Source organism: Mytilus edulis, chromosome 1 (assembly GCF_963676685.1).
Source record: "Mytilus edulis chromosome 1, xbMytEdul2.2, whole genome shotgun sequence".
Taxonomy (NCBI): Eukaryota; Metazoa; Mollusca; class Bivalvia; order Mytilida; family Mytilidae; genus Mytilus; species Mytilus edulis.
This window is the reverse complement of record NC_092344.1, coordinates 85,285,052-85,312,207: the sequence shown is the minus strand read 5'-3', so window position 1 is coordinate 85,312,207 and position 27,156 is coordinate 85,285,052. Positions and strand designations below refer to the sequence as shown.

Here is a 27,156-nt window from a genome sequence, read left to right as displayed (position 1 = left end):
CACTTAAGTAGTTTGGGTATATTATTTTCTGATATAATTGTTATTGTAATTTCTTCTTGCTTTTGTTTTTCCATTGATCCACAAGATAAATGTTAACAAACTTGTTGAAGGCCGTACGGTGACCTATTGTAGGTAACGTCTATGTCTGTGTTTGATGGAGAGTTGTCTAATTGGTAATCATACCACATATTCTTAATCTTTTAAATAGTTTACGCCGCCACTTAGTCATCTGCATTTCCTAAGTCACATGTTTTTCGTCATGACATTCGACAGTGGTTGTTGCATTTATTCACTTCTTCTGTTATCTCCTTGTTTTTTTTGCTTGGTGAATTTGGTGTTTATGGCAGTGGTGTGCTATTATGTTTATTCGTACATTCAATATTATATTTTTACGTTTAGAACATTATCAGAGCTTGACGTACTATATGAGATTCTGATTTTAATGTTGACCTCTTGATAATTTGTTTTATTTTCTGTTGTTGGGTAACTGTTTCATTGATATATGACACTATTTTCACAATTCATTGACACCACTTGTAGCAGTACCACACAACCGTCCACATCATCGAAACTTCGAAACTGACTGTTACATAATCGCCATGATTGTTTTCAATTTACTATTGTCATAGTGCTATATTTTTATAAAATAAAGGAGATTATCAGCAAAATACAAAGGGATCAAACACCATTTAGTCGCAGAAATAAAGACCGGTGAATAAAACGCATTACTTCCGGTAGAGTATGCAGTTCCCTCACCCAGTAACGGCACTTGTCATGTTCTAATGATGAAATCATCCAGTAAATTTCAAATAACGTTACACTAAAGATTGAAATTGAAATGTTTGGCGATTACAAAAATAATAATAATAAAATGATATTTTTATACCGATTGTCTAAGAACATAACTGCAATAGGAATTTGTTAGAAATATGATTCAGAGCATACATTTCCTTAAATTTCCCTTGATAAATTTAGAAAAGTATTAAAAACTCATACAGTTGCAGCCACCTCAGACAGAGTTCTGAACTTCACCTTTGACGATTTGCCATATGAATCCTCAAGAATTTTACATCATTGGCTTTCCATTTTTTATTTAAATTTTGTTTTTTTGCAATTTTGAGTTTAAGATATGCACGTTGGACACACGAAATTTACAAATTGTAATTTTCATTGAACATTGACCGTAAAGACAAACGAAATATGGAACGATATTAATTTAATTTGCCGATATCTACAGCGACTAGACATATTAATGAATGCAACCTGTGATATAACACCATAACCAAGGTGATAAAAGTTTACAATGACGTTCTTCTGGACCTAATTCTAATGATATTTAACTGGTATTTGTCAAACAGAGTGATGCTAGGTCACTAACTGTCATTAGAATATAAAGTTCATGATGTGCGTACTATGGAAACTCCTTGTAAAATATAATGGCGTAGGATAAAAACTAAAATGTCAAAGAAAAATATTAACTTTTTATTGATACATAATGCATGTTAAAAATAAATAATCACAAAAGGCTATATAAATATGACGAAAAGTCGATGACAGTATACGTCAATGAGACAGCAACTTATCGAATCAAAAACATAACAAATGCCATATAATGGTCAACATATGACCTCCAACAATCTACAGATGTCCAGCTCTTCATCGCCCTGAGTTAAACGATTGAATAAAAGACTATTATTAAAGAACCAATTGAAGAAATAGAACATACAAACAAATATTTCAATTGTCAAGAACGTCAACTATACGCAAAACATGGTCCACTTGATAAAACGAGTGTATGCATGTTATAGCAAATAGTTAGAGAAAATGATCGAAAATGTTATCAAGTGTTTTCACAAAAAAAAAGGTTGAAAACAAATATCAAAATGATAAATTTCGACTACATGGGGATGTCTGGTCTCCGAAACCATTATCAGTGATCATGCTTTATATCAAACGTTTTTATAGTGTTCAAAATGATCTTTTAGTATTTAAAGGGATAATGGGGAAACTTAAAATATTCTTCAATAACAATTTATAATTTTCGGGCGTCCAAAGAGTTCTTTTTCCTCTGGATAAACCTTCATCATGAACGCTATAAATAAAAACATTTTGACACTTAACTGATGTATAAATAAATAATAATGTTAGGAGGCTCCGAGCTACAGAAGTTTAAAGGCAAATGGCATTTTATTTTGCTTGTCTGAAAAACCATATTGGGTGTTTAGTGCTTTGTTCCTAACACCATTTGTTTTCTACTTGATTATGCGACATTTCCCTGTACAGATAACGTGACACAAACTCATTGTTTAGAACTAGCACTGATACATATTTTTAGATGTTCATTAATATTTTTAGTTTTCGTTTTCATTTTCCAAAAAATATTGCTCAGTCGATGTTAAAAAAGTCAAATTTTTAAATTAAAGTTTCAATTTAAATATAAAATTATCACTCTAAATTTAAAAAAATGCTTATCTTAATATGGTTGTATCCGCATAGTATGTATGGTCATGTTTTCTTCGTTTGTACTCTTTGTAACAATAATTCCCAAAGTTAAAATTGAAATGTAAAACTCATATGGCTTTGATTGATTTTATAAATCTTTTATAAAGATACCTTGACAATATTGTCTTACTCAAATCTGTGTCATTAGTAAAAAGCGAGACTGAAAAAGTATACCTTTGTTCTTTATTCGCTTTTTGCAAAATAATACATTTGAGCTGTTACATAGGAAATAATCAATTATTGAAGTACTGTCTGTAAATGACTAATTTGTTGAGAAATGAAATCATGACCTTATTCAGTGGAATAAAAAACCAAATCATTTTCATAGACAATATTTTTCTATCCTTGCAGTACATCAGAAATCAACTGAACAGCAATTATATATCAACAGGAAAGACAATATTTTACTGTTCTATCAAGCTCTTTAATAATTCAGTTTTCTATCACATACCAGTGTTTGGTTAAATTCTGAAAGGACACTTTTAAAAATAAAGATAGATATTGTTTCACACTATCCGAAAACTTCACAGTTTGAAATATAGAACGTGATAATTCCATTTTTTTTTCTTTGACGCAACCTTTTATTTTGCCCTTTTAAAAAGGTGTATGAAAATAAATGTAACATAAAATGAAAAAAACAAAAATAAAATATATTCAGCATTGTTTAAATTATTTGCTTCATCTGAAAGGAAATCTTCCACTTACAGTTTTATTTGAAAGGAACTATTCCTTATATGTCCAAAAGATTTCATCCAACAAAGTATCGCATGTGTCTTTTATCGTATTGCTCACTGTCTTCAGAATTGTCTCTTTTCCCAACAAAGTATCGCATTCGTTTTTCCAGATCATTGTTTTGTTCTTTATCTTGATCTCGTTTTCCAACAAAATATCTCATTCGTTTGTGGAATGCATTACCATTTATAAAATCATCTGATGGTCGTTTTCCTACAAAATATCGAAGTCGAGATCGTTTTTCAACTTGATCATTTGGATCATTTTCCTCTATTTCATCTCTTTTGCCAAGAAAATATCGTCGTTTTCCTAAAAAGTACCTCCTTTTTCCTACGAAATAACGCATTCTTTTCTCCAAATCTTCGTCTTGTGAGGGGTCAGCTTCGTCACCATCTCTCTTTCCTACAAAATAACGGAGACGTGACCTTTTGCCAACAAAATATCTCATCCTTTTTTCAACTTCGTCGTTGTCGTCCAATACATTTGTTTGATCTCCATCTACTCTCTTACCAACAAAATATCTCATTCTTTTTTCTGCTGTGGGTAAAATATCACTAGCTGTTCGGTAATCATCTACCCGTTTCCCTATGAAATGTCTCAGTCGTTTTTGAAGTTCTTCGTAAGGAATATATCGTTTTGTGCGTACACTATCTTCTGGTGATAAATCTATTTCGGCATTTCGCTTGTCTCTGCTTTCTTCTAAGGCTGCTTGTGACTTCTGTTTATTTTGCAGAGATTCCAGTGCTTCCGTGGTTTGAATTGTCAGTATAACGAAACTCGAGAGAAGAAAACATAGTCTTTTGATAGTCAATTTATATCCAGAATTCATATCTTTAAATGAAAATGAAATCCTAAAAAAATGTCACAAAACTATAAAGCAATAAACTGCAACTGTTTCTTTCTACTTTTCGTTCTCGCTGTTATGTTAATTTTCGTTAGCTTTTCATGATCAGGTATGGCTTATTCCTAGAAATTCACACTACTCGTTTATAGTTTCATCTATGCCTCTTTACGATCGAACTGACATTTTATGGTATTGAAAATGTGTAGGATTCATCAATACCAATACTGTCAATCAAACGATGATCACACCTTTTCAATCTAGCATATTGTAATTTGAAAGCTTGAGAAGAAATTTTCTGATAGGCTATATCTTATCTAACACACCCATTTATCATTGTAAAATACTCCTACGAACGAGCAATATGAATTATATCCAAAGGATCTGCTGTTTATTTATTCTTATTCAATTGAGGAATCATTCAAATTAACTTACTATGTTACAGTAGTTAATATAATTTGATTATTGCGTATAGTTATATTCTAATAAATAGAACGCATGTATTACAATATATAATAATTGGTTGTATTGATAAGTACGAGTACTAATTATTGTCAGAATTTGTAGGTTACTTTTTAGGAAACAATGCTTAGACTATTGGAATTTCACATAATCTCGTTAAAAATTGCGTAGAGATGAAAAATGTACGAGTAGCCGTAGAAAAGCGTCAATAACTCATATATTAACCAATCATATACGTAAAAATCCTACGTTTGCTAATAAAAATTACATGTAAATTAATGCTTATTTTGATATTATGTATACACAACGATATAACAACAAACGAATATTGTACATTTATTAATTTTTCAGTAATACTAGGGTCACTAGAGTAAAACAAACCCACAATATTCTTATTGTGAATGAGTTGAATTTTTTTTATAAAAAATTATATTTATAAAAACACAATTTTTAATCTCAATCTTGTAGCTTTTTAATATATGTATTTTTTTTTGTCATTAATTCCTTTTTAATCAAGACCGCCTGAATATAGCACCCGTGTGTGTCAATATTCGCACATCAAACTTGAAGAAATAGGATGACGAACAACAAATTAACACATAGTAAACACAATGTACGTACAAACCAATCCGTGGGCAATTTTGATTTCTTTGGCCTTAAAAAAATAGTTTTTGATTAACAAAAAAAAGACTAGTAATTTCTATTGTTAAGATAAGAAGAGTGCTGTACATAGACCTTAAGATCCAAAAAAAAAAAGAAGCATGGTATACGCCATTAAGAAAGCTATCTAGAGGACAAAACGGTTAAATGTCATGCATCAGAAAGCGCCTACATAACGTAAAAATTAAATGAAATAGTCTTGTGAACCATTATTCATCAAAACGGTTAAAATATTTTATAGTGAGACAAAACTGAACAAAAAGTGTTATACATATACATAAATAAATATATTTTTGCGCCTGTCCCAAGTCAGAAGCCTCTGGCCTTTGTTAGTCTTGTATTATTTTAATTTTAGTTTCTTGTGTACAATTTGGAAATTAGTATGGCGTTCATTATCACTGAACTAGTATATATTTGTTTAGGGACCAGTTGAAGGACGCCTCCGGGTGCGGGAATTTCTCGATACATTGAAGACCTGTTGGTGACCTTCTGCTGTTGTTTTTTTCTATGGTCGGGTTGTTGTCTCTTTGGCACATTCCCCATTTCCATTCTCAATTTTATTATTAATAGTATCGGAAGCACATGTCTGTGTTTGTTTATATTCAACACGTGTTGATGAGCACATGGTTGCATGGTTGCACACCTGGTTTGTTATTGTATGATTTGATTGGCTATTATATGTCGCAGTGCAGGTATCCTACCCGTTTGTACGAGGGTAGGATCGTGATTCTCGTGCACAATCTTCACTGGGGTAAAGCTGATGACCGTAACTGCATTCACGGTCATCCCAAGATGTCGGATGAAAAATTAGGTCAGTTTCTGTATTGTCTCTTAAAGTGTTTCTATATCATTTTCTTTACAAATCATACATTGAAACGATGTAAATTTATAAAAGAATCACTCGAAAATCACTAATTACTTCCGAGAAATGTGCATGAAACGGGAAATTCGATTTGAAAAAATCGTTAAGATGACCGTAAATCATAATCAAAATATTTTCAAGATGACCGTAACATAAAACAAGGATGACCGTGATTGGTAAAAAGATGACCGTAACTTGTAAAGGATGACCGTAATTTGTAAAGACTGACTGTAATTTATATAGGACGACCGTAACTTTTATAGGATGACCATCAATTCTAAGAAATATCCGTATTGTATTCAAAGCTTTTTTGTTGAGTTTGTCGATCTCAATAAGGGCTCGGTTAGCGGATATAAATGTGTTTCATAAATTTCTTTTTAACCGGATTTTTGTGACAAAAATGTCGGTTATTGATTTGGGGATGTACGGCGGGCGGGCGGTCGGGCGGCAATCAAATGTTGTCCGTGCATTAACTCATGAACCGTTCAACCAAAGCTTTTAAAATTTTAATATGTTGTTACTAACAACTAAATGAAGGTCAAGTTCAATAATGGCGATTTTGACTTTTACCGTTCAGGAGTTATGGTTCTTGAAAGATTGAAAAATGGAGTTTCCAGTCGTGTCCGTGCATTTACGCATGAAATGTTCTACCTAATCTTCCCAAATTTTAATATGTTGTTACTGATGACAAAATGGAGGTCAAGTTCAATAATGACGATTTTTACTTTTACCGTTCAGGAGTTATGGTTCTTGAAAGATTGAAAAATGGTGTTTCCAGTCGTGTCCGTGCATTTTCTCATGAATCATTCAACCAAAGCTTTTGAAATTTTTATATGCTGTTACTGATGGCAAATTAGAGGTCAAGTTCAATAATGACGATTTTGACTTTTACCGTTCAGGAGTTATGGTTCTTGAAAGATTGTGAAATGGCGTTTCCATTCACGTTGTTGCATTTACTCATGAACCATTCTATCTAAGCTTTTCAAATTTTAAGATGTTGATACTGATGACAAAATGGAGGTCAAATTTGATATTGACGATTTTCACTTTCACCATTCATCAGTAATGGTTCTTGTGATATTGCCAGGACACAAATAAATATTAATAAATCCGGTTTGCTGTCGTTGTGACAGCCTCTTGTTTTGAACTATAATATAATTGGCCATATTTAGGATTTATAACAATGATAGTAAATTGCATATTTCTCGTAAACAATGAAATATTTATTGATATCGACGTTAATATTTTAACACAAATTGACAGCGATACGACGAAAATTTGAAGAAACATGAATGTGTCCCTAGTACATGGATGCCTCATCTACACTATCATTTTCTATTTTGAGTGGACTATGAAAATGGGATAAAACTGTAATTTGGCTTTAGAATTAAAAAGATCATACCATAGGGAAAATGTGTACTAAGTTTCAATTTTATTTAACTTGAAGCTGGACAAACGGACAAACAAACAGACGAACGGACGAACGTACGCACAGACCAGAAAAACATAATGCCAATAAATAGAGCATTAAAAACATTAATAATACATACGAATATTTTGTAATCGAGCCCATGTGTATGGTTCTAAAGGAAGCAGATTAAAATCTTAATTTGTCTTGATATATGCAAGCGGAAAGTTTAACACTTTTGAAATAGAACAAAAGAATCGAAGCTCTGTGTTTATCGAGAAAGCGATAAATGTTAACTGTAATGTTTGATATAGTAACAAAATTTTAAAAAGTTAATAGAAACAATAAAACGACAATTTTCTTATTTTAAAAACACCGTTTGCATAAGTTTTCAATGTATCTATTACATAGTAATGCAAAACAGTAAGATATCAAGTCGACGACATGGTTCTTATCGGGGCCTTTTATAGCGGACTATGCGGTATGGGCTTTGCTCATTGTTGAAGGCCTTACGGTTACCTATAGTTGTTAATGTTTGTTTCATTTTGGTCTTTTCTGGATAGTTGTCTCATTGGCAATAATACCACATCTTTTTTTTTATATATAGTATCTAAAGTTGGATGTAGAAAATGCATAACCTCCGATTTTTTTTTTATCACGGACGGAGAACATATCAATCTTTTAGTTCAGAAATTTTCGTGTCTGCCCTTCCATTATGTGAATCAAGAAAAAAAAATCCCCAAAACAGGTAACGATTGCATTGAAAAGAGAAAAATCGAGTGCACCTTTTTATGTTAGGGCATGTTTGGGGTGTATATTTTGTCTTTAAAACGTAAAAAGCAAGAGTATTTTATATAGCATCTCGCTTCAGATTCTATCATTATTACATATCAAAGCTACAGGTTGACTTTATAACGTAAAAAATGACAGTACGAAAAGATGAAATATATGGGTCAAGTGAGATACCTATCTAATGAATCACAAAAACAGAGTAGGTGTGTTCGAATAGCTATTTTTTCTAAAAGTACTTGACGACAGTCTTTTAATTTGGATGATGTAAATGGATATCTTCGAAAAAATATGATTTTCTTGTGTGTGATAACTAGGGTTTATAATCTTCAACCACTGAAAATGCCCTTCCACGAAATATTTAATTAGAATTTTTTTAAATGCTTAAGAATTTTCAAAAATTCCATCTGACATCCGAACAGACAATATTTTTAAGTTGAATCAATGCAGACAAGATCATTAACTAATGCTCATTAGCTAGTAGATACATTTGTCTTTTAAAATATAACTGACATATAACGATCGATCGTAATGGTGCTATGTAGATAAATTTATCAGTTTTCAAGAGCAAAATTGGCAGAGCGTCATCCCTACAATGGCTTCCATTTCTACGATTGTGAGCATGAACTGGCGTAATGGGGAGATAATTTTGAAGAAGTAGAATCCTGACTGTATGAATAACATTTCTGTATATATACAAATTGACAACGTTCCGCCTTGTGATACGCTTTTCGTACAATACTATTTTAAGGATCTACTTTGCTGGGGCTCACCTTCACTAGTTTATTCGAATGATATTTTCAAAATATTTCTGTCATTTTATTTGCACGACAAAATGAAAGACGATATAATATCAATGGGTGTACATGCAATTTTTTGGCATTTTTAAAAATGTGTATTTATTATATGTCATTAAAAGGAATCCCAGAAACAAACAAAAATCTTTTGTCGAGCAGTTGAAGGCTGTGCACCCCATTTTTTTTTTATTATGCTTGTAAGGTGTCATTTTATCGCGCTTTTGTGGCATGTTTTCCCTTCCTGTTCATTTGCATGTCTTTTGGCAATCATTTGATACAAAAAGATAGTTATATAATTACGGATATTTCGTGGAATTGAGGGTCATCCTTTAAAAGTTACGGTCATCATTTACAAATTACGGTCATCTTAATAGCAGTTACGGTCAGCCTTGTTATGAATCGCTGATTCTGTTACGGTCATCTCGATTGTGATTTACGGTCATCTTGTTGATTTTTTCAAATCGAATTTCCCGTTTCATACACATTTCTCAGAAGTAATTAGTGATTTCCGAGTGATTCTTTTATAAATTTACATCGTTTCAATGTATGATTTGTAAAGAAAATGATATAGAAACACTTTAAGAGACAATACAGAAACTGACCTAATTTTTCATCCGACATCTTGGGATGACCGTGAATGCAGTTACGGTCATCAGCTTTACCCCAGTGAATCTTATTATAAATAAAAGATATTTTTTATTTTTATTAACTAGTTATTCGACCGAGTAGCATACCTTCCGTTTCGTTATACACATATCGCCCACCCACCCCACCCATTTGATAGATTTGAGTTAGACAGTTTAATGATGTGACAAGATAAATTGTAATAATAATGTATCGATTGTGTTTTGTAGATTGTTGTTTGATTTTGATCTTTAGTGGGATGGAGTCCCGATACGGACTTGGATGTATTGAGGAAACTTGTGTAATTTTCTTGGACGAGTTATTAGATGCAGATGGACGTTTGAATGAATATTGAAATATGAATATATGAAATGGTTTTGATGTTTGAAGAAAAATAAAGTATTAAAATGTGCTTCTCACAAGGAGAGCTCATTCCTATAGTATACATGTGTTGAGTTTTATTGACTAAATTATTTATGTTCGGTTAAGCTTTGCGAATTAGAACATAAGTCTTTGAATCATCAGTAAATGGCTAAGACAATCAAACAAGATTCGATCATCGGTGCGTTATTCTTGATCAAAGAAGCTATATCATTCAAAGGTATTCTAAAATGAGTAGAACATCAATTATAATAGCCCTTCGAGGTAACATGATGATTTCTTTTTCTACTGGTGTGTTGAAATAACAGATCTACGATGTTGTTACGGTTTTAAAACATGTGTTTTTGTTATGCTTTTTACCGATCTGGTGAGTAAATTACTTTTCTACTGATTTTTATAATTTGTTCTTATGTCGTTCTGTTAAAAGCACTGATCCAGGATGGGGGTAGGTTTTATCATGTTTGCTGGTGCTAAACCCGCCGCATTCGGTATGTTCTGTTACCAGCCAGAGGCCTGTAATTCAAATGGCTGTCGTTTGTTGCTGTAGATCATATTTGTTTTGGTTTATTGATTAAGTTCTTTAATCGAGTTGTTAGTTTTCTCTTTTGAATTAACTTTAAAATTTTGAAGGCCATTCGGTGACCTTTATTTTTTTTAACTTTCTATGTCATTTGGTCTAAGAATAGAGTTTTATTAACTTGTCTCCTTGACAATAATACCACACTCTTTTTTCATTTAATTTGATATGCTGAGGTAGCATTTACTATAATTTCAGTATTCGATTGGAACAACTATTATTAGTACTTGTTTTTAAATATTGTGTACATGATTTAAATGTCTGTCTATCATATCCAACGTACTAATTACTGTTTTTATAATAAAATAAAACTTCGTTCTTTCAATCATAAAAACCGAGAAATCCTTGTGAATTTATTGGTCTTTTATAGATTATTATAAAATTGAGATTGAAAACATGAGGATTGTGTCCAAGAGACAACAACCCAACCAAAAGACGGAAAACAACCGAAAGCCACCAATGGGTCTACAACACAGCGGAAAAATCCCGCACCGGGAAGCGGGCTTCCGTATAGATTCATAGATACTTTTAACTTCTTGAACTCTTCATTATTATACACCTATTTCCTTTCTATGCTATGAGAGAAAAAAGTTGTTAGTCGAGGGGCTTAAAAAATTGTTTTGTCCAAATATCCATTAAATAAGTTGGATTTTTGTTTATGAAGAAAGTACAGGAAAATGTTTGCCTACTTAAATTCAGCGGTTTACAAAGTCCAAATATTTCGAGGGAAACGTTTAAAACGTCCAGGTTTTTCAAAGAATATGTTAATATTGAGATAGAATTTAAAACTATTTTTTTCTTCTTTATTACTGTAATGTATCGAATAATAATATATTCCAAATAAGTATAAACACTTTGCAGTTTTGATGAAATTTAATCATTTTCGATTTAATGCTTATGTCGTACTGAAAAAATCTAACAATTATAATCTTACAATATTACGCTATATAAGAAATCACTAGGTCTTCTATAAAACAGTCTTCATAATCGAGTACAGATGACTCAGACATAATCTTTTCAAGTATCATTTCATGCTACCTTTCAATTTTTATTTTACAGTAAAAAAATACAATTACAAAAAACTACAGACTTGATTCGCCAATGTAGAAATATAAGATTTGCATTGAATGGAATATGTGATAAAAAACGGTAACAACACTTTTTAAATTTAATGCGTCCGAAGCGCTTTTCTAGATTAACCTTATCCAGGAACGGACGAAGCTAAACACACGAATTCCGTTGATGTACAAGAACCGAAACAGTTGAAAAGCTCAATAACCAAAAGGTACCTTAATAATAGCCAAATACAGATGAGGTTCAACTTTGCCAATTATAAAAAAAATATACACGGATAGTTGTAGTTTATTATACAAAAGCTAGGTCTTGTAATAGAGACCGTACGGGATGGAGGTCGATAAATTCAAACTGCCACTGGAAAATTGGTGTTTATTGGATAGGACCAGTAATTTTGCCTGGCAACAGTTCCCATAAGGACCGTTTAAATGGTTGTTGTTCTTAGTGTGCAATGATCGTCGCACTCTCTCTACTCTCCCCATTCTGACATAACGTGGCTGTGTACTTGTACATCCAGCACAGCCGAAAGGACACCTCACTTTGGTAAGGGTTTTATACTGCCGATCGGAAGAGGACATAAAAGTGACCATCTTTCTATTCTTTAGTACCCCTCAGAGGTTAACATTTTTAGAAGAAAAAAAATGTTATATAAATCATGTAAATACTGACAACTGAGTTGATGCTAATTTGGGTGAGCTAACACAGGCATTTTATAAACAATGAAATAATTTAAAATCTTTATTGCGATCCTTTTGAAATAACAATAAAAAAAAATTATCGAATTGTGTATATAATATACGTGCACCTTCTTCATCCAAGTCACAATAGATAAAAAGTAAAACATTATAGATAGTAGATGTTTTTGTGTTCTGTTAAATTGTTCCTTTTAAAATTGTTAAACGATGATGACTGATGTACCCATATTTTGACTATTATATTTATTGTGTCTGTTTATTTAACGCATCAATGTAAAAATATCGGAAATTGATGAGACTGTCATTACAAAAGTGAGAGGGTTAGCGCTATAGAACCAGGTTTAATCCACCATTTTCTACATTTGAAAATGCCTGTGCCAAGTCAGGAATATGACAGTTCTTGTCCATTCGTTTTTGATGCGTTTTGTTATTTGATTTTGCCATGTGATTATGGACTTTCCCAATTGATCTTCCTCTAAGTTCAGTATTTTTGTGATTTTACTTTTTTTTTATAGGTCAAAGTAGGTCTTCATCGCGGAGTCTTGGCTCACACCTTATAGCACAAAAAGCAATTACTGGTGTAACACAATCCAAACAGGAAAATTAACGGTCTAATCTATATGCATATATTAAAGATAATTAGTTTGGAGAAATCATTCTTTTCTTTCAAAACACAGCTTTAAAAAAGGAGACGAATTAATTAATGGTTTTTTGTATATTCGTGAGCTAGTACATCTTCGCTAGCCAAGGGTTACGATCCACCCCCGCTCTATAAGATGTTTTTGTCTTCCCTTTGGTCATATAGAGTTATGGCCAGTGTTTAAATCATTATGTTTTGACAAGTTCTAGACGTGGGAACCTGTATCATTTGATATATATGATTAGCAAGTGAGAGCTTTCCTTGGGCATTACAGGTGCTCAGCTGGAGAGAACGGGAGTGGATCGTAACCCTTGGCTAGCAAAGATGGAGCTGGTAATGACACACAAAAAAATAACGATTGCATTTCTAAATACTGCTGTTGAAAACAATTTTGAAAACACAAAAGGAAATTTAAATTAATTATTAAACAGGTCGGGATCACTACCTTATATGGATATGCATAAATTAGCATATTTATGTACTCGCACATGTTATTGTTTATTTACGTATGACGCAAATATTTTTTACCTGGGTTTTTGACCAATCAACTAAATGAGTAACAATGCATGATGGACTACTACGTGTTTACAATCATCCGAGAACACGTCGTGTTCTTTACTGAAATACAACACTTTTTTTCCTGAATTGTGGGATTCACAATTTCGCTTAAATTTTAATTTTGTGTATCTATATTTATAGTCCGTGATATAAAGTACTCGTTCCATGCTCAGATTAACGAAAAGTTGTTTCTTTGCGAAGAAACCAGTGTTTCAATTTAGTCGGAATTTAGCCTTGATATGATTGATGATTACACGAAGATTTAAGATATTCGTCCACAATACAGCAACGAAACAACAGTGAAAAACACTATAATTGCCCATAAGTTAAACATTCATTGAGAGAGTCAAAAAATAAGGGATCAATGCATTTTGAGGGTTCGTAAAAAAGAGGAAAACTTAGAGTGTCTATTATCTATTATATTAAAATTTCCAAGCTTTAAACAAAATTGATGTTATACCTTTTTTTAAATTGGGGTCGGGTATGTATTCATTTATATGTCTTTAGATAACTAAACACGTGTAATCACCAATCGGGCCTATTTATGACCGACTATATGGTAGGGGTTTTTCTCATTGTTGAATGTCCTCTATATTTGAACTTTAGTTGATAGTTGTCTCATTCGCAATTATACCACACCTCCTTTTTTTTTTATATACAAACACCTTTCAGAAAGATTAGTTTTCCATTATCTTGAAAAGAGATATCTACTATACATAACACTCTGTGATATTTTTATAATTAAAAATTGACAAAACATGTATTACACCTATATCAGCTCTCGTTCATCAAAACTGTTGAGGACATTTCCTAATTCTTGTCTGAGAATGTTAACAAATTCAATTAGTATTGCTTTTTTGGCATATTTCAGTTTTTTTGCCTTTTTTTCTAATTCAAACAGTTCCCTTTGTTCTGGGGGCAATAAAGCAATATTTTCATCAATCATAGCAAGCAGCTGTGGTTTTGTTTTGTTTTGTTTTCATCTTTGCAAATTTCGTTTTCTTCTAGAGCAGATATTGGAATTTTTGAATTTTTTAATGGACTTTTTGGATATTTGCCGATCTTTAGAAAATTGTTCATGATGTTATCCATATTATTGTACAAGGACGTGAAATTTGATATATTTTGTGAACATTGTACCATTGGGTTTAAACCTATGATGTTCCTCTCATTTATTGGATATAGATATTTTGTTTTTCTCAGTTCTGCTCGAAATATGTCCCTTTCGGAGATAAATTCCTGTATTTGTCTCGGTTGCCTCGTGTGTTCAATTCTTCCAAGTAAAGAGTTAATGTTCCCCGTCAAAATTTCAACCGTATCGCAATTCTTCGTTACGGTTTCCCATTTGATACTGTTAGCTACACCAGAGATATGGGTTTTAATGTTCCGATTGTATTGCTCTAAAATGAAATCTAAACCCTGATGAGCATCGATCCGACCACTACGGGAAAACGACTCGTGTTTATTCAGACAATTTAGAATTTCTGGTGGCATGAGGAATCTATCGCAAAGTCCAAAACTATCAATCAACATGTATTTTGTGTGGTGTCTCCCATACCAAATTTGACGAAATATCTTTCGAGCCCTTTCTATAAGAACACAGTTGTTCTCTCTCACACCTTTGCGGAACATGAATATGGATTCTAAACATGGTAACATTAGATTACAAATGAAAAGTAAAGTATTGTCATTATTATCCTTTAGCCATTGGACAAAACCATTGAAATTTTCCGCAACGCAACTTGTTTTTGTGTTTCTAAAACTATATACCAATTCCATCCAGACTGATTCCCTACATTTGAATAAATTGTCGAAGGCAATATGATGATCTGAGCATCTTTTTGCGAAAGCAAGGGCTTTAGGGGTTTTATATCCCTGAGTTTCGAAAAACCTTTTTAATATGAAATCAGAAAACATCTCTGTAAAGGATTTTACCATGTTCATCTCCTCATGACCTAGACCTTTAAGTGGGACGACCCAAGAATATTTTTCTGGTTCCTCCATAATAAGTTGCAAAATAAGTGTCATAGGAGAGCCATCGCATACAACATACACAGAATGACGTGATCCTGTACTAACTCCAGAATCTATAGCAATTTTATCTAAAACCACTCTTAGAGAGGATTTTGATGCAGGATTTACAAACACTGAATCTATTAGACTAATTTTTGTACAAACATCTGTCGGTATTGGCGCCTATTTTGTAGTGTACAACGGATGCCCAAGTGATGCAGTATTGCTTTGAATTGAATCTGTCTTGCTTTCTAAAGTTACACTCCCATCATCCGAGAAGCTTTCTGTGTAGTTAATAAACTTAACCGTTTCTTGTTTTTTTCTCTTACAATCTTTGTTGATATCGCTTCCTGAGGTAGTGTCCCATTTCTGAGATTGATTTTACAAACATCACATTTTATCTTGTTTTTACCAAATGTTTTATGGCACTGATGGCACAACTTAGATTTGAAATTGTCATCCATGATTTTGCTTTGTATTGTTTCTGTTTCTGTATCTACATTATATTGTTGTAAACCAGTTTCTAGTGTAGTTTGTAAAACGTTAAGCGAGTCTTTTTCAGTCGGTTGTACTTCTTCAAAAGGTCCTAAATTTTCAAATTTTCGCCAATGTCGTGGGTCGAAGACTTCATTTTTTTGACAATTAAAACCATTTAATTCTAATTTTATAATGTTTGTCATTACTTCTTATGTCTGTTTATTGTCATTTCTAGATAACCAAACCTTTTGTAATCGCTGATTATTGTCGAAGGCATATACAAAGTCAGAAATTTAATTCATAGGGACACATGGGATCGGTTTCAATGACAGCAACCAGTTTTGTAAAAATGTGTAACCACCTGATGGTAAAGTGTGGGAAAAATATCAACTGCAGTTTTCTTCCTGTTGAATTATACACAATAAAATCAAGAGAGCAAGTGACATGGAGAAATATAACGCAAATGTTTTGCTGAAAACAACAATTCAATTGCCAAAGACTTGCGGAATTGGCGTTTTTGAAAATTTCCATGAGTATCAACATCTAAAACAGATTTGGTTAAACAATCAATTACTTTTCTGACTATAGGCGTTTGTTTATCAAATATATCATTTGGAGAAAGATTCGATAAACCATTTGCATCTTTAGAAAAATCGCAACATTTTAAAGTCTCTTTTTCTTTGAGAAAAATTTGTTCAATAACCTTTAAACGATCTTTCTCAGTTTCAATACAGCAAAGGCCTTCGATTTCTTCCTTTAAACTATTAATGACCATATCTTTCTCTGAAATAATACAATGCAAGTTTTGTATTTGTCCGGACAATTCTTGAAATATTGGTGACACAGAATCAACTTGACAACCAAATTCTTCCCGAGCGAGGACAGTCGCACAGGTTTGAACAATTACATCTACATCCACATTGTAAATTGTGTCTGTTTGAACCAATCGACGTAGTCTGTTATTCACAGGAACATTTGAAGATGTGCTATCATTATTCCCCATCGTGTATTTGGCTATTTTACAAGGTGGTATTTGCATATCATCTGCATGCTCCTTTTTTCTATGAAATTTGATAAAGTCAATATTTCTTTAACAAGTCATTGTAAAGACATTATATTTTTTAAATTGTAGGTAAAAATTTGTAGGCAAAATAGAAGACAAAAATATCTGTTGTACTATACATTTTCTATATGATTAACATTGTGTAAGGAAAAACCGCGACATTGACATAAATCGGTTGTATGTTCAGCGACAAATATTACATAACATTTATGTTGGTAGGATAACTATGAAAAACAACTTGAGAATATTTTCATCATACATGTAAATTATGCATTATGTTTTAATGGAAATTTCATTAAATTATTTGGGAAGTCAAGAGTTGCGTATACAAAATGTGTACATCGAATTAAACGAGAAGACTAAGTCTGTGGATTTAGAAAATAAACCCAAAAATATTTTAATAATAAACCAAATAGGGGTAGTACAATTGCTTTATATGATAACGAATACAAGAAAAAAAAGATTACGAATACAATATGAATACACCTGTATTAAGCAATGCCAAAGCCCATCTTTAGAAAATGTTGATGTTTTCATTTCATTATGATAAGTTGTTATGGTGTCAGAGTTGTGGATACACATTCGAAACCGCACAAGACAATATATCGGACAGTAGGACTGACATACGGACGGCCGGACGGAGGGACAGCCGGTCTCCGAGACTGACAGTTGGACGAAAGGGCAATCACTATGAAGTTTTACTTTACCGTGTAAGCGTGGGAATATATATACATATGTAATCTAGTGATTAAAGAAACCCGTTTGAAAAAAAAAGTTTCATGTAACAATGTTAAGTTGAATGAATTATGGCTTGTAATTTATGTTTCATATTTATTTATTTTAAAACGATTTTTGTATTAATTAGCATGTTTAGACAGCCTAAATAGGCAAAACGGTACCCACTATAATCCGGAGAATTCAAAAGATATAGCAGACAAGTCAGAAGGACAGCAATCAAACGATAAAAATACCTATCGGATAAAATTTGCAACAAGCGGATTTCCTCGATTTACAAAAAGTATACACAATAGAATTTACTGTCCCCGCTTTTAGTCGAGCCTTCGACTTTTGTCGAAATAGCGAGACATATATATATATATATATATATATAGCGATCCTACATTTCGTTTTATCGGCGTCGTCCAAAAATATAACCTTCGTGTTTAAAGTTTTTGAAATTTTGATTTCTTTCTTAAACTATCCTTGATTTCTACCAAACTTTGACAAAAGTTTGTTTATGATCATAAGATAGTATCCAGATATATAAATTTGTTAAAAAAAATCCTGTTTGTCCGTATTTAACTTATAAATGGATTAAGTTAATTTTTCTGCCAGTTAACATAACATTCACTCTTTGGTTAAAAATTTTAAAGTTTCAATAACTTTCATAAACTATCATAGATTTCTCCCAAACTTTGACAGAAGCTTGTTTATGATCAAACTCAGCTAGTATTCAAAAAAATTTATTAAACAGGAAATCATATATATTTCCAGATTTTCCGTATATAACTTATTTATAGACTTCCAGTTAACATAACATATACTGTACAGTCTGCAGTTAATGTTCTTATAAAACATTTATTGAATTCATAAAAAAAAAAAGCTGAGATACTGGGTTCCGCGGAACCCTTACACATTTTTATAACATATATTTTTAGAATAATAAATATGATGTACTTACTTTTAGATCAGGTCCTGACAAAAAGTTTACACATCCAGTGCAGATAAGTCTGCGTCTGTCGTAACATCCATATTGCTGAGCAGCCTGTAACGCCACCGCGGGGACATGCTTGAAATTACGTAGTATTTCAGTGCCATGTTCTTTGTGTTTTTCAAAGCAGCATTGTTTTTGAAATGGCATTATACTTATACAAGATACGAAAAGTCCAATAGCATAAATCGATATATAGATAAACTAGTAACCCATTCCTTCAAACCGTAATGACAGGTTTAAAAGAGCTCAAATGATTTTTATACTGGACAGTGGTCACTCGATTTGAAATTTCACTGTTTCACGTGCAATTAATGCACAGGTACAATGCATAACAATGGCCATAACCTGTTCAACTACATTTTACAAGGCCAAAAAGAAAGTTGAATCGTGAAGTCAAAAACAATATTTTTTTAATCTGAGCATGCAAATTGAAGATTATGCTATATATTTTACATTAAACATATTCGGAAAACAAAAACATGTATTTTGAGAGTCCCAGACACTATATATATAAATTGACAGTTTTCCCAATCTATTCAGTGATAGTAAACACGTAGTAGCCCACAATGCATTGCAGTTCATTGAGTCGATTGGTCAGTTTTTCAAGGTCATGTTTACGATCTATTTGGGAAATTAGTACGCAAATATATTCTGACGTCAGGAAATCTAGAGTTCTCGACCTGTTAAATGTGTATTTTCAAACGTCCAGTGACATATATTGCATGCATATCTTGGACGAGCACTAAATATATCGTTCACTAAAACTAATACCGGTAAATTTATATCCTATCGCGCTCTTTTTAAAATTCATGCAATTCCCCATTTCTTGATTCACCCTAGTAAGCTAGCTTCGAAATATCTAAACTAAATGATATAACATAAAATTATAAAATAAGACGGGTATGTTCTGTAATAGTTATCTCACGAAGACGCGGTGTGTCAGTGTAAAATCACCCCGATGGCCGGAAGCCAGAGGGTGATCTAAAACTGACAAAACAAGTCCGAATGGGATAACTATTTTACATCCCAGCTGTTTTAGATTATACGAATAACCATTTACATTTCATAAAATCTAGTTTAAAACGTCACACAACCATTATAATATACTTTATATATTACTATATAATGTATACCCTTTATGACCCCCGAACACGATGATTAAATATGAAACGGTGTTAACTCGCCCCACTGGCCAATCGGCCCACACTAGATCGTCACTTTATAAAAATTCGCCCACTCTTGTTTACCTACTCGCCCCAATTTTAAAAAAGTGAAAAATCAAATTGAACAATCAGTCTGACAACTCACTTATTTACGAAAAGGGTTAAAACCCTACCGAATAAAGGTCTGCCAACTCGCCCCACTTATAAAACTATCTTGCTTCCTTTAAGTATGTTAAATTACTGATACTGAAATTGATAGTCGTCCTGGTGTAGTGGTATGTGTCGTGGGTTAATATGCTAAAGGTCTTGAGTTCGAATCCCAGCATAGACACTGAATTTTGTCTACGTAAATTTTGATAGATTGTCTTTTTCGTATAATTAATTATAAGTTTTATAGTGGATTTGACATTCCCGCCAAAATGTAACAGAACAAAGGAAAGCGTGCTAAACAAAGAAACTCAAGCTAGGGTGATCTGGTAGGGATGATCCGGCTCAGATCAACCCTGGTAGAACAAAGGAACTGGGATGTAATTAATAGTTATCCCACAAGGACGCGGTGTGTCAGTGTAAGATCACCCCGATGGCCGGAGGCCAGAGGGTGATCTAACACTGACACACCAAGTCCGAATGGGATAACTATTTTACATCCCAGCTGTTTTAGATTAGACGGAAAACCATTTACAATTCATAAAATCTAGTTTAGAATGCCACACAACCATTATAATATACTTTATATATTACTATATGATGTATACCCTTAATGACCCTCAAACACGATGAGTAGATATCAGATGATGTCAACTCGCCCCGCTTGCCAATCGGACCACATAATATTGCCACTTAATAAAAAAAAATCGCCCAATTATTGTTTACCGACTCGCACCACTTTTGAAAAAGTGTAAAATCAAATTGAACAATCAGTCTGAAAAGTCACTTATTCATGTTATTAATGAAAAAGGTTTAAACTTCACTGAATAAAGGTTTGACAACTCGCCCCACTTATAAAAAGATCTTGCTTCCTTTAAGTATGTCAAATTACTATTATTTCGTATCCAGTCGTCCTGGTGTAGTGGTATGTGTCGTGGCTTGCTATGCTAAAGGTCTTGAGTTCGAATCCCAGCATATACACTGGATTTTTTCAACGTGAATTTTGATAGATAGGCTTTTCCGTATAACTAATTATAAGTTTTATAGTGGATTTGACATTCCCGCCAAAATGTTACAGAACAAAAGAAAGCATGCATAACAAAGAAACTCAAACAGGGGTGATCTGGTAGGGGTGATCCGGCTCAGATCACCCCTGTTAGAACAAATGAGCTGGGATGTAATTACAAATATGGACAAATGTCAAAATTAAGGGAAAATAATACTCATGATAATATTATCATCCGAACAAGTTGAAGCTTTTTTATAAGCTGTACCGAGTCAGGAATATGACAGTTGTTGTTCATTCGTTTGATGTGTTTATCATTTTATTTTGCCATTTGATTAGGGACTTTCCGTTTTGAATTTTCCTCTGAGTTTTTTTTGTTGTTTTAATTATACATATTTACACCATGAAATTATTGTTATCAACTAAATTAGAATAATTATTCTCGATATTTTAGAAGGCGAGAGGAGTCTTTGGATTAGTTTGTTTTGTATATATATCTTTATTCTCAATAAACCATATTACATAGGTATAGAGAAGACAAATGAATTATGTACATATTTACAAAAAGACAGAACCAACAAAATAGTTGCTAATACAATATATGAAGTCCATTTCAGCCAGGAGCACATACACCTGTGTTAATAATCTTTATGAATTTACATAGTTTAATCAATTCTGATTTGTTTTTTGAAGACATAATCTGATTGTATTTGACAATATTTGCATTTTTTAAATAATAATTTGACAGACAATGTTTCCTGTTTTCTTTGTGTGTATGGGTTAAGCATGATAAGCATGATATACATATATATATATATATCTTTTATGCAGCATGTCCAATTACAGTTTTAATTGTCAAATGGTGCTAACATATTTACGTCATCAAAGATAGATATTATTTACATACTCTAGTATTACACTACATTTAGCATATAATGGTATTTTTGGAATATTAACCTTTTTCTTCTTTTTTTTTTATAAATATTAGGATTACCTTTACGTTATATAATTCGATACCATATGAAAACCATATATGAACGAATTAAAAGAGGTGCGATAGATACCAGCGGTCGCTCAAAGACCGAAAACAAACCAACAATGCCATGGCTAAAAAAGAAAAAGACAAACAGACAAATAATAGTACACAAGACACAACAAAGAAAACTAAAGACTAAGAAACACAAACCCCACCAACAACTGGGGTGATTTGAAGTGATGCGGAAAGGTAAGCAGATCTGCTCCATATGTGGCACCCATCATGTTGCTCATGTTATTACAAACCCGGTTAATAATCGGTTACATTCGTTGATTAAGCTGACTGATATACAATTATTAATTAATCAGCGGCAAGTTATCATAGGAAAGACAGCAGCAAGGAAACCGAAAATGTTTATTGATTAGACATAAAAAAAAAAACAGTCTCATACAGGTTATGAATTAATGATATGCTATTGATTTATACGCTTTTCCGTTGAAATAAGTTCAAACCAAACAAAAGAAAATCAAACTTATCCATATACCACAGTGTGGGAACGGAACTGTACGGTTTTCTAATAATTTGGTCATTCGGGAGACTGTCAAGCGGGGCTCCGACATTTGCAAAATAACAAGTTGCTTGATGAAACCTTTGATGAACTCTTATGTTACTATGTAACGTTTCTGCTTCAAATTTTGGTAGCTAAAACATTCTTTGTGTAAATATGAACCAAAATAATAAGAAAGATATATGCATCCAAACGTTTTTCTTAAGCCTCGGTCACACCTAACAGATAGCTCGAACGGATGCCTAACGAATAACTTTTTTTCAATCCGTTCATGTCCGTTAGACGGCCGTTCTTATCCGTTAGACGTCCGTCCATATCCGTTGCATGTCCGTTTAGCGTACGTTTTATCCGTCGACGTCCGTTCTGTCCGGTGGAAAATTTTGAGCATGTTAAAAACTTTGAACGGACGTCCAACGGATGAAATATCCGTTGAACGTCCGGTAGTCATCCGTTTTGTATGGTACTCGTCCGTTTCGTATCCGTTATACATCCGTTGTAGGTCTGGCAGTAAAATTCACCAACGGACTTCTAACGGACGTCCAACGGATAAAACGAATGTTGAACGAATGTGAAACGGACTTCCACCGGATGTATAACGGATAAAACGGATGATAAACGGATCTTAAGCGGATAAATGCCAATTGAATATGTCACGTCAGAAATGCCAATTAGATTTCTTAAAGCCTCGGTCACACCATACCGGATAGCACGAACGGACGCCTAACGGATGAATATAAAAGTTGTCCGTTGACAAAATTGTTATCCGTTGGGAGTCCGTTGATGTACTGACCGGATAAAACGAACGTGTAACGAATGCATAACGGACACAAAACGGATATGCAACGAACGAGAAACGGTAACGTACCGGACAGAACGGATGTCGAACGTACATCCAACGGACGAGTACCGCATAAAACGGACACTTAACGGAAGCGTACCGGATAAAACGGATGAACAAGATATACGGAAAAATTAATTGCGACAATGATAGAACATGCAAATCGCATAAATATTCAAAATGTTTCTGTGTAACTGGTTTTTGTTTGTCCTTCAAAATGCCGATTACATCGAAAAATCATTGTTTTCTACCTGAATTTTCACATGTATCTTTTCTGATATATATTCTTACCGGTCTGAAAGTTTCAAAGCCATTGTCCCAGTAGAAATCCAAATATATTCATTTTCTCAATGTCGGATATTTTTATTGACTGTACAATGATCAACCACTGAATAAATATACACCACAAAATGAAAAGGACAATACAAAATATGTTAAGAATCTAATCTAAAATAAAAATGAAAATAATCCTCGTACAAAATAAATATTTATATATACCGAAAAGGTGACTAGATGCTCTGGAAGGGTAATGAGCATATTTTGAATTTTACTAAATATATTATTTACCAGCAATTTAAAAAAAAATAAAACACATATTTGAGCAATACAACAAAGAATTTTTCATCACAGGATCGGGATATTGTAACTTGATAAAGGAATTCGAATGTGGAATGGTGGTAGCTGACCACGGATCCAAGAAAAATACACGTATAGGTCAATAAACATGATATTGAAATAAGAAGATGTGGTATAATTTCATATGAGATGTCTGTTTATTACAAGCTAAAGCTACTGACTAGATGCTCTGGAAGGGTAATGAGCATATTTTGAATTTTACTAAATATATTATTTACCAGCAATTTAAAAAAAAATAAAACACATATTTGAGTAATACAACAAAGAATTTTTCATCACAGGATCGGGATATTGTAACTTGATAAAGGAATTCGAATGTGGAATGGTGGTAGCTGACCACGGATCCAAGAAAAATACACGTATAGGTCAATAAACATGATATTGAAATAAGAAGATGTGGTATAATTTCATATGAGATGTCTGTTTATTACAAGCTAAAGCTACTGATAGAAAAAGCTTCAGTAAAATTTAATTTTATCCAGGATGGGAGAGGACTTGTTATCTGAACGACAGAGAAAACACAAAATCCTACAACATTTTTTTTTTTATATCAGTGTCACGATTCAGGAAACTTTACAATATTCCCAACTATAGCATCTGACGAACGAACGAAACAATTTTTTTTGGTGAGAACAACACTTTATCAAACCACATTTATATCTTCAATATAAAAATAAGGAGATGTGATATGGTTGTAAAAGTTCAAAAAATAAATGGATTTAAGCAATTATAGTCGGCTATAAAAGGTCCCGACATGAAAAATAAGAATCAATACATTTCGAAAACTTACGGCCTAATCCATAATAAAACAATTTACGAAAAACAGGTATGACAGACATGAACCAATACAACGACAATCACTGAACTACTGGCTCTTGACTTGAAACAGGTACATAAAGAAATTGACGGGGTTAAAACTGTCTGTGTGCGCTCATTCTGCCCAAAACTAGCACAACACAAGACCAAACTATAAAAAAATCAGTTGAATGATCGGATCATCATTTAATACTATCACTGACCAGGTGCAGATCCATCCTTTTTACACAAGGGGGATCCAAACCACGAAACACCCTGAAACGTCCACAAAATAAAAAAATAAATCGAAAAAGGGGGTTTCAACCACTAAAACTCCCTCTCCCCGCATACCGTATCCGCTAATGCAGACTGCATTCATTAAAATAAAAGCTTCAAACATCAGTAACACTTTTTAGTGTGTAATTTAGGTTTAAAAAAAAAAATTGATAACAATACCAAATAACTAACTGTTATTAAATCGTAACCGAAAAAGGAGAAAAAAATCATGCCAGACATATGTTGCATTGGATTGCAGTAGTTTTGATAAATATTTATATGTCCGAAGTATCATGGAAAACATAAACTGATCATGAATGTGGCAGAAGAGATTGTAGTTAGCATTATCTACTTAAGAGTTATAATTAGTCATATGCCACTACAAACTACTACAGCAAAATGCAATGAGTGTGTATGTAAAGGTAATACCTTTGACTAGCTTGCTTGCTAGCTGGACCGTGAAGTCATAACAAGGTAAAGTAGATTACCTCCTTTCGGAGTAGTCTAGTTGGCCAAACGATGAAAAGAAAAGCTTCAAGCGATTGTACAGGAAGGCTCCGAGCGATTGTACAGTAAACTTCAAGCGATTGTACAGTAAACTTGCAAGCGATTGTACAGTCAATAAAAATATCCGACATGGAGAAAATGAATATATTTGAATTTCTACTGGGACAATGGCTTTGAAACTTTCAGACAGGTAAGACTATACATGTATATCAGAAAAGGCACATGTGAAAATTCAGGTAGCAAACATTGATTTTTCGATGTTTATTTGACATTTTTGATCGCTGTTGTGTAACAATTTTGATCGTTTTACACGGAGCTCCGCCATTCCAAAGAAAACGTATGGATTCATATATCGTTCTTATTATTTTATTGGTGCATATTTACATAAAGAATGTTTTAGCTACCAAAACTTGAAGCAGAAACGTTGTATCGTAATATAAGAGTTCATCAAAGTTTTCATCAAGCAACTTGTTATTTTGCAAATGTCGGAGCCCCTCTTGACAGTCTCCCGAATGACCAAATTATTAGAAAACCGTACAGTTTCGTTCCCACACTGTGTATACTGTTACACTTGCTTACCTGCTCATTTGTATTTAAAGTTTACGGATAGTTATTGATAAGCAATCTCCTTTTTTTAATAAATTGGCAAATATGTCATAGTCGGAGTTATGTTCCCTGGAAGGATGACATATCTACCTGTCATCTTATGCAATACTGCTCGACGGTGTACAGAGCAGGTTCATTTCAATATCACAAATTACAAATTGATGTTTGCACATAATCCACCCTTAACATCATTATTAGAATTATGTTCGCTCACAAAACATAAGTCTGTCAGATAACAGTATTTATATTTTATTTAAATGTCAGTAGAAGTTTCGTTAACTGTTTGGCAATATTTCCCTGTTGCTTTATGGTTTCAAACTTCTTGCATTTGATCGAATTTAAAAAACAAAAAAAAAGGGCCTCGTTTTAAGATCTCATCAAATATATTTCGATATTTGCCATTGTATTACAAAGTGTTACTCATGTTATTACAAACCCGGTAACTAGTCTAATTCGGTAGGTCATATTCGGGAAAAGGGAAGGGGATTGTAGTTACGACATAAGGAACATATCCGACATCATCTGTGAAACGGTTATTCCATAACTTATCAGAAACCCTCGAATCAAAATAGGTGAAAAGCCAAAAACAAAGGGCCTTTTTAATGTCAAACGTATCAATTTCAACATTGTCATTCATTATAGTATCTGTTAGATAATGTACACGTGACGTGTCAGTAACTGCTTGTAAACCTTTGTTAATGTATGTTTCATTGTCATGAAGCTGAGTTTATTATGTTGTTCTGACATCGGACTCGGACTTTAATATTTT

The 27,156-nt window shown here is 32.9% G+C and overlaps 1 protein-coding gene and 1 long non-coding RNA gene across 2 annotated transcripts; both read right to left on the bottom strand.

The window, feature by feature from the left end:
• Positions 1-1,461: 1,461 nt before the first annotated feature.
• LOC139493019 (protein PRQFV-amide-like) lies at positions 1,462-4,299 on the bottom strand. The gene has a single exon (XM_071281164.1). It carries the CDS (start codon positions 4,061-4,063, stop codon positions 3,251-3,253), a length of 813 nt encoding a protein of 270 aa, XP_071137265.1. The 5' UTR covers positions 4,064-4,299; the 3' UTR covers positions 1,462-3,250.
• A 12,367-nt stretch (positions 4,300-16,666) lies between these two features.
• LOC139520037 (uncharacterized) lies at positions 16,667-19,437 on the bottom strand. The gene is made up of 2 exons (XR_011663800.1): positions 18,837-19,437; positions 16,667-17,153 (listed from the first exon to the last, which is right to left on the bottom strand). It is a non-coding gene; the product is annotated as an uncharacterized lncRNA (long non-coding RNA).
• Positions 19,438-27,156: the final 7,719 nt, after the last annotated feature.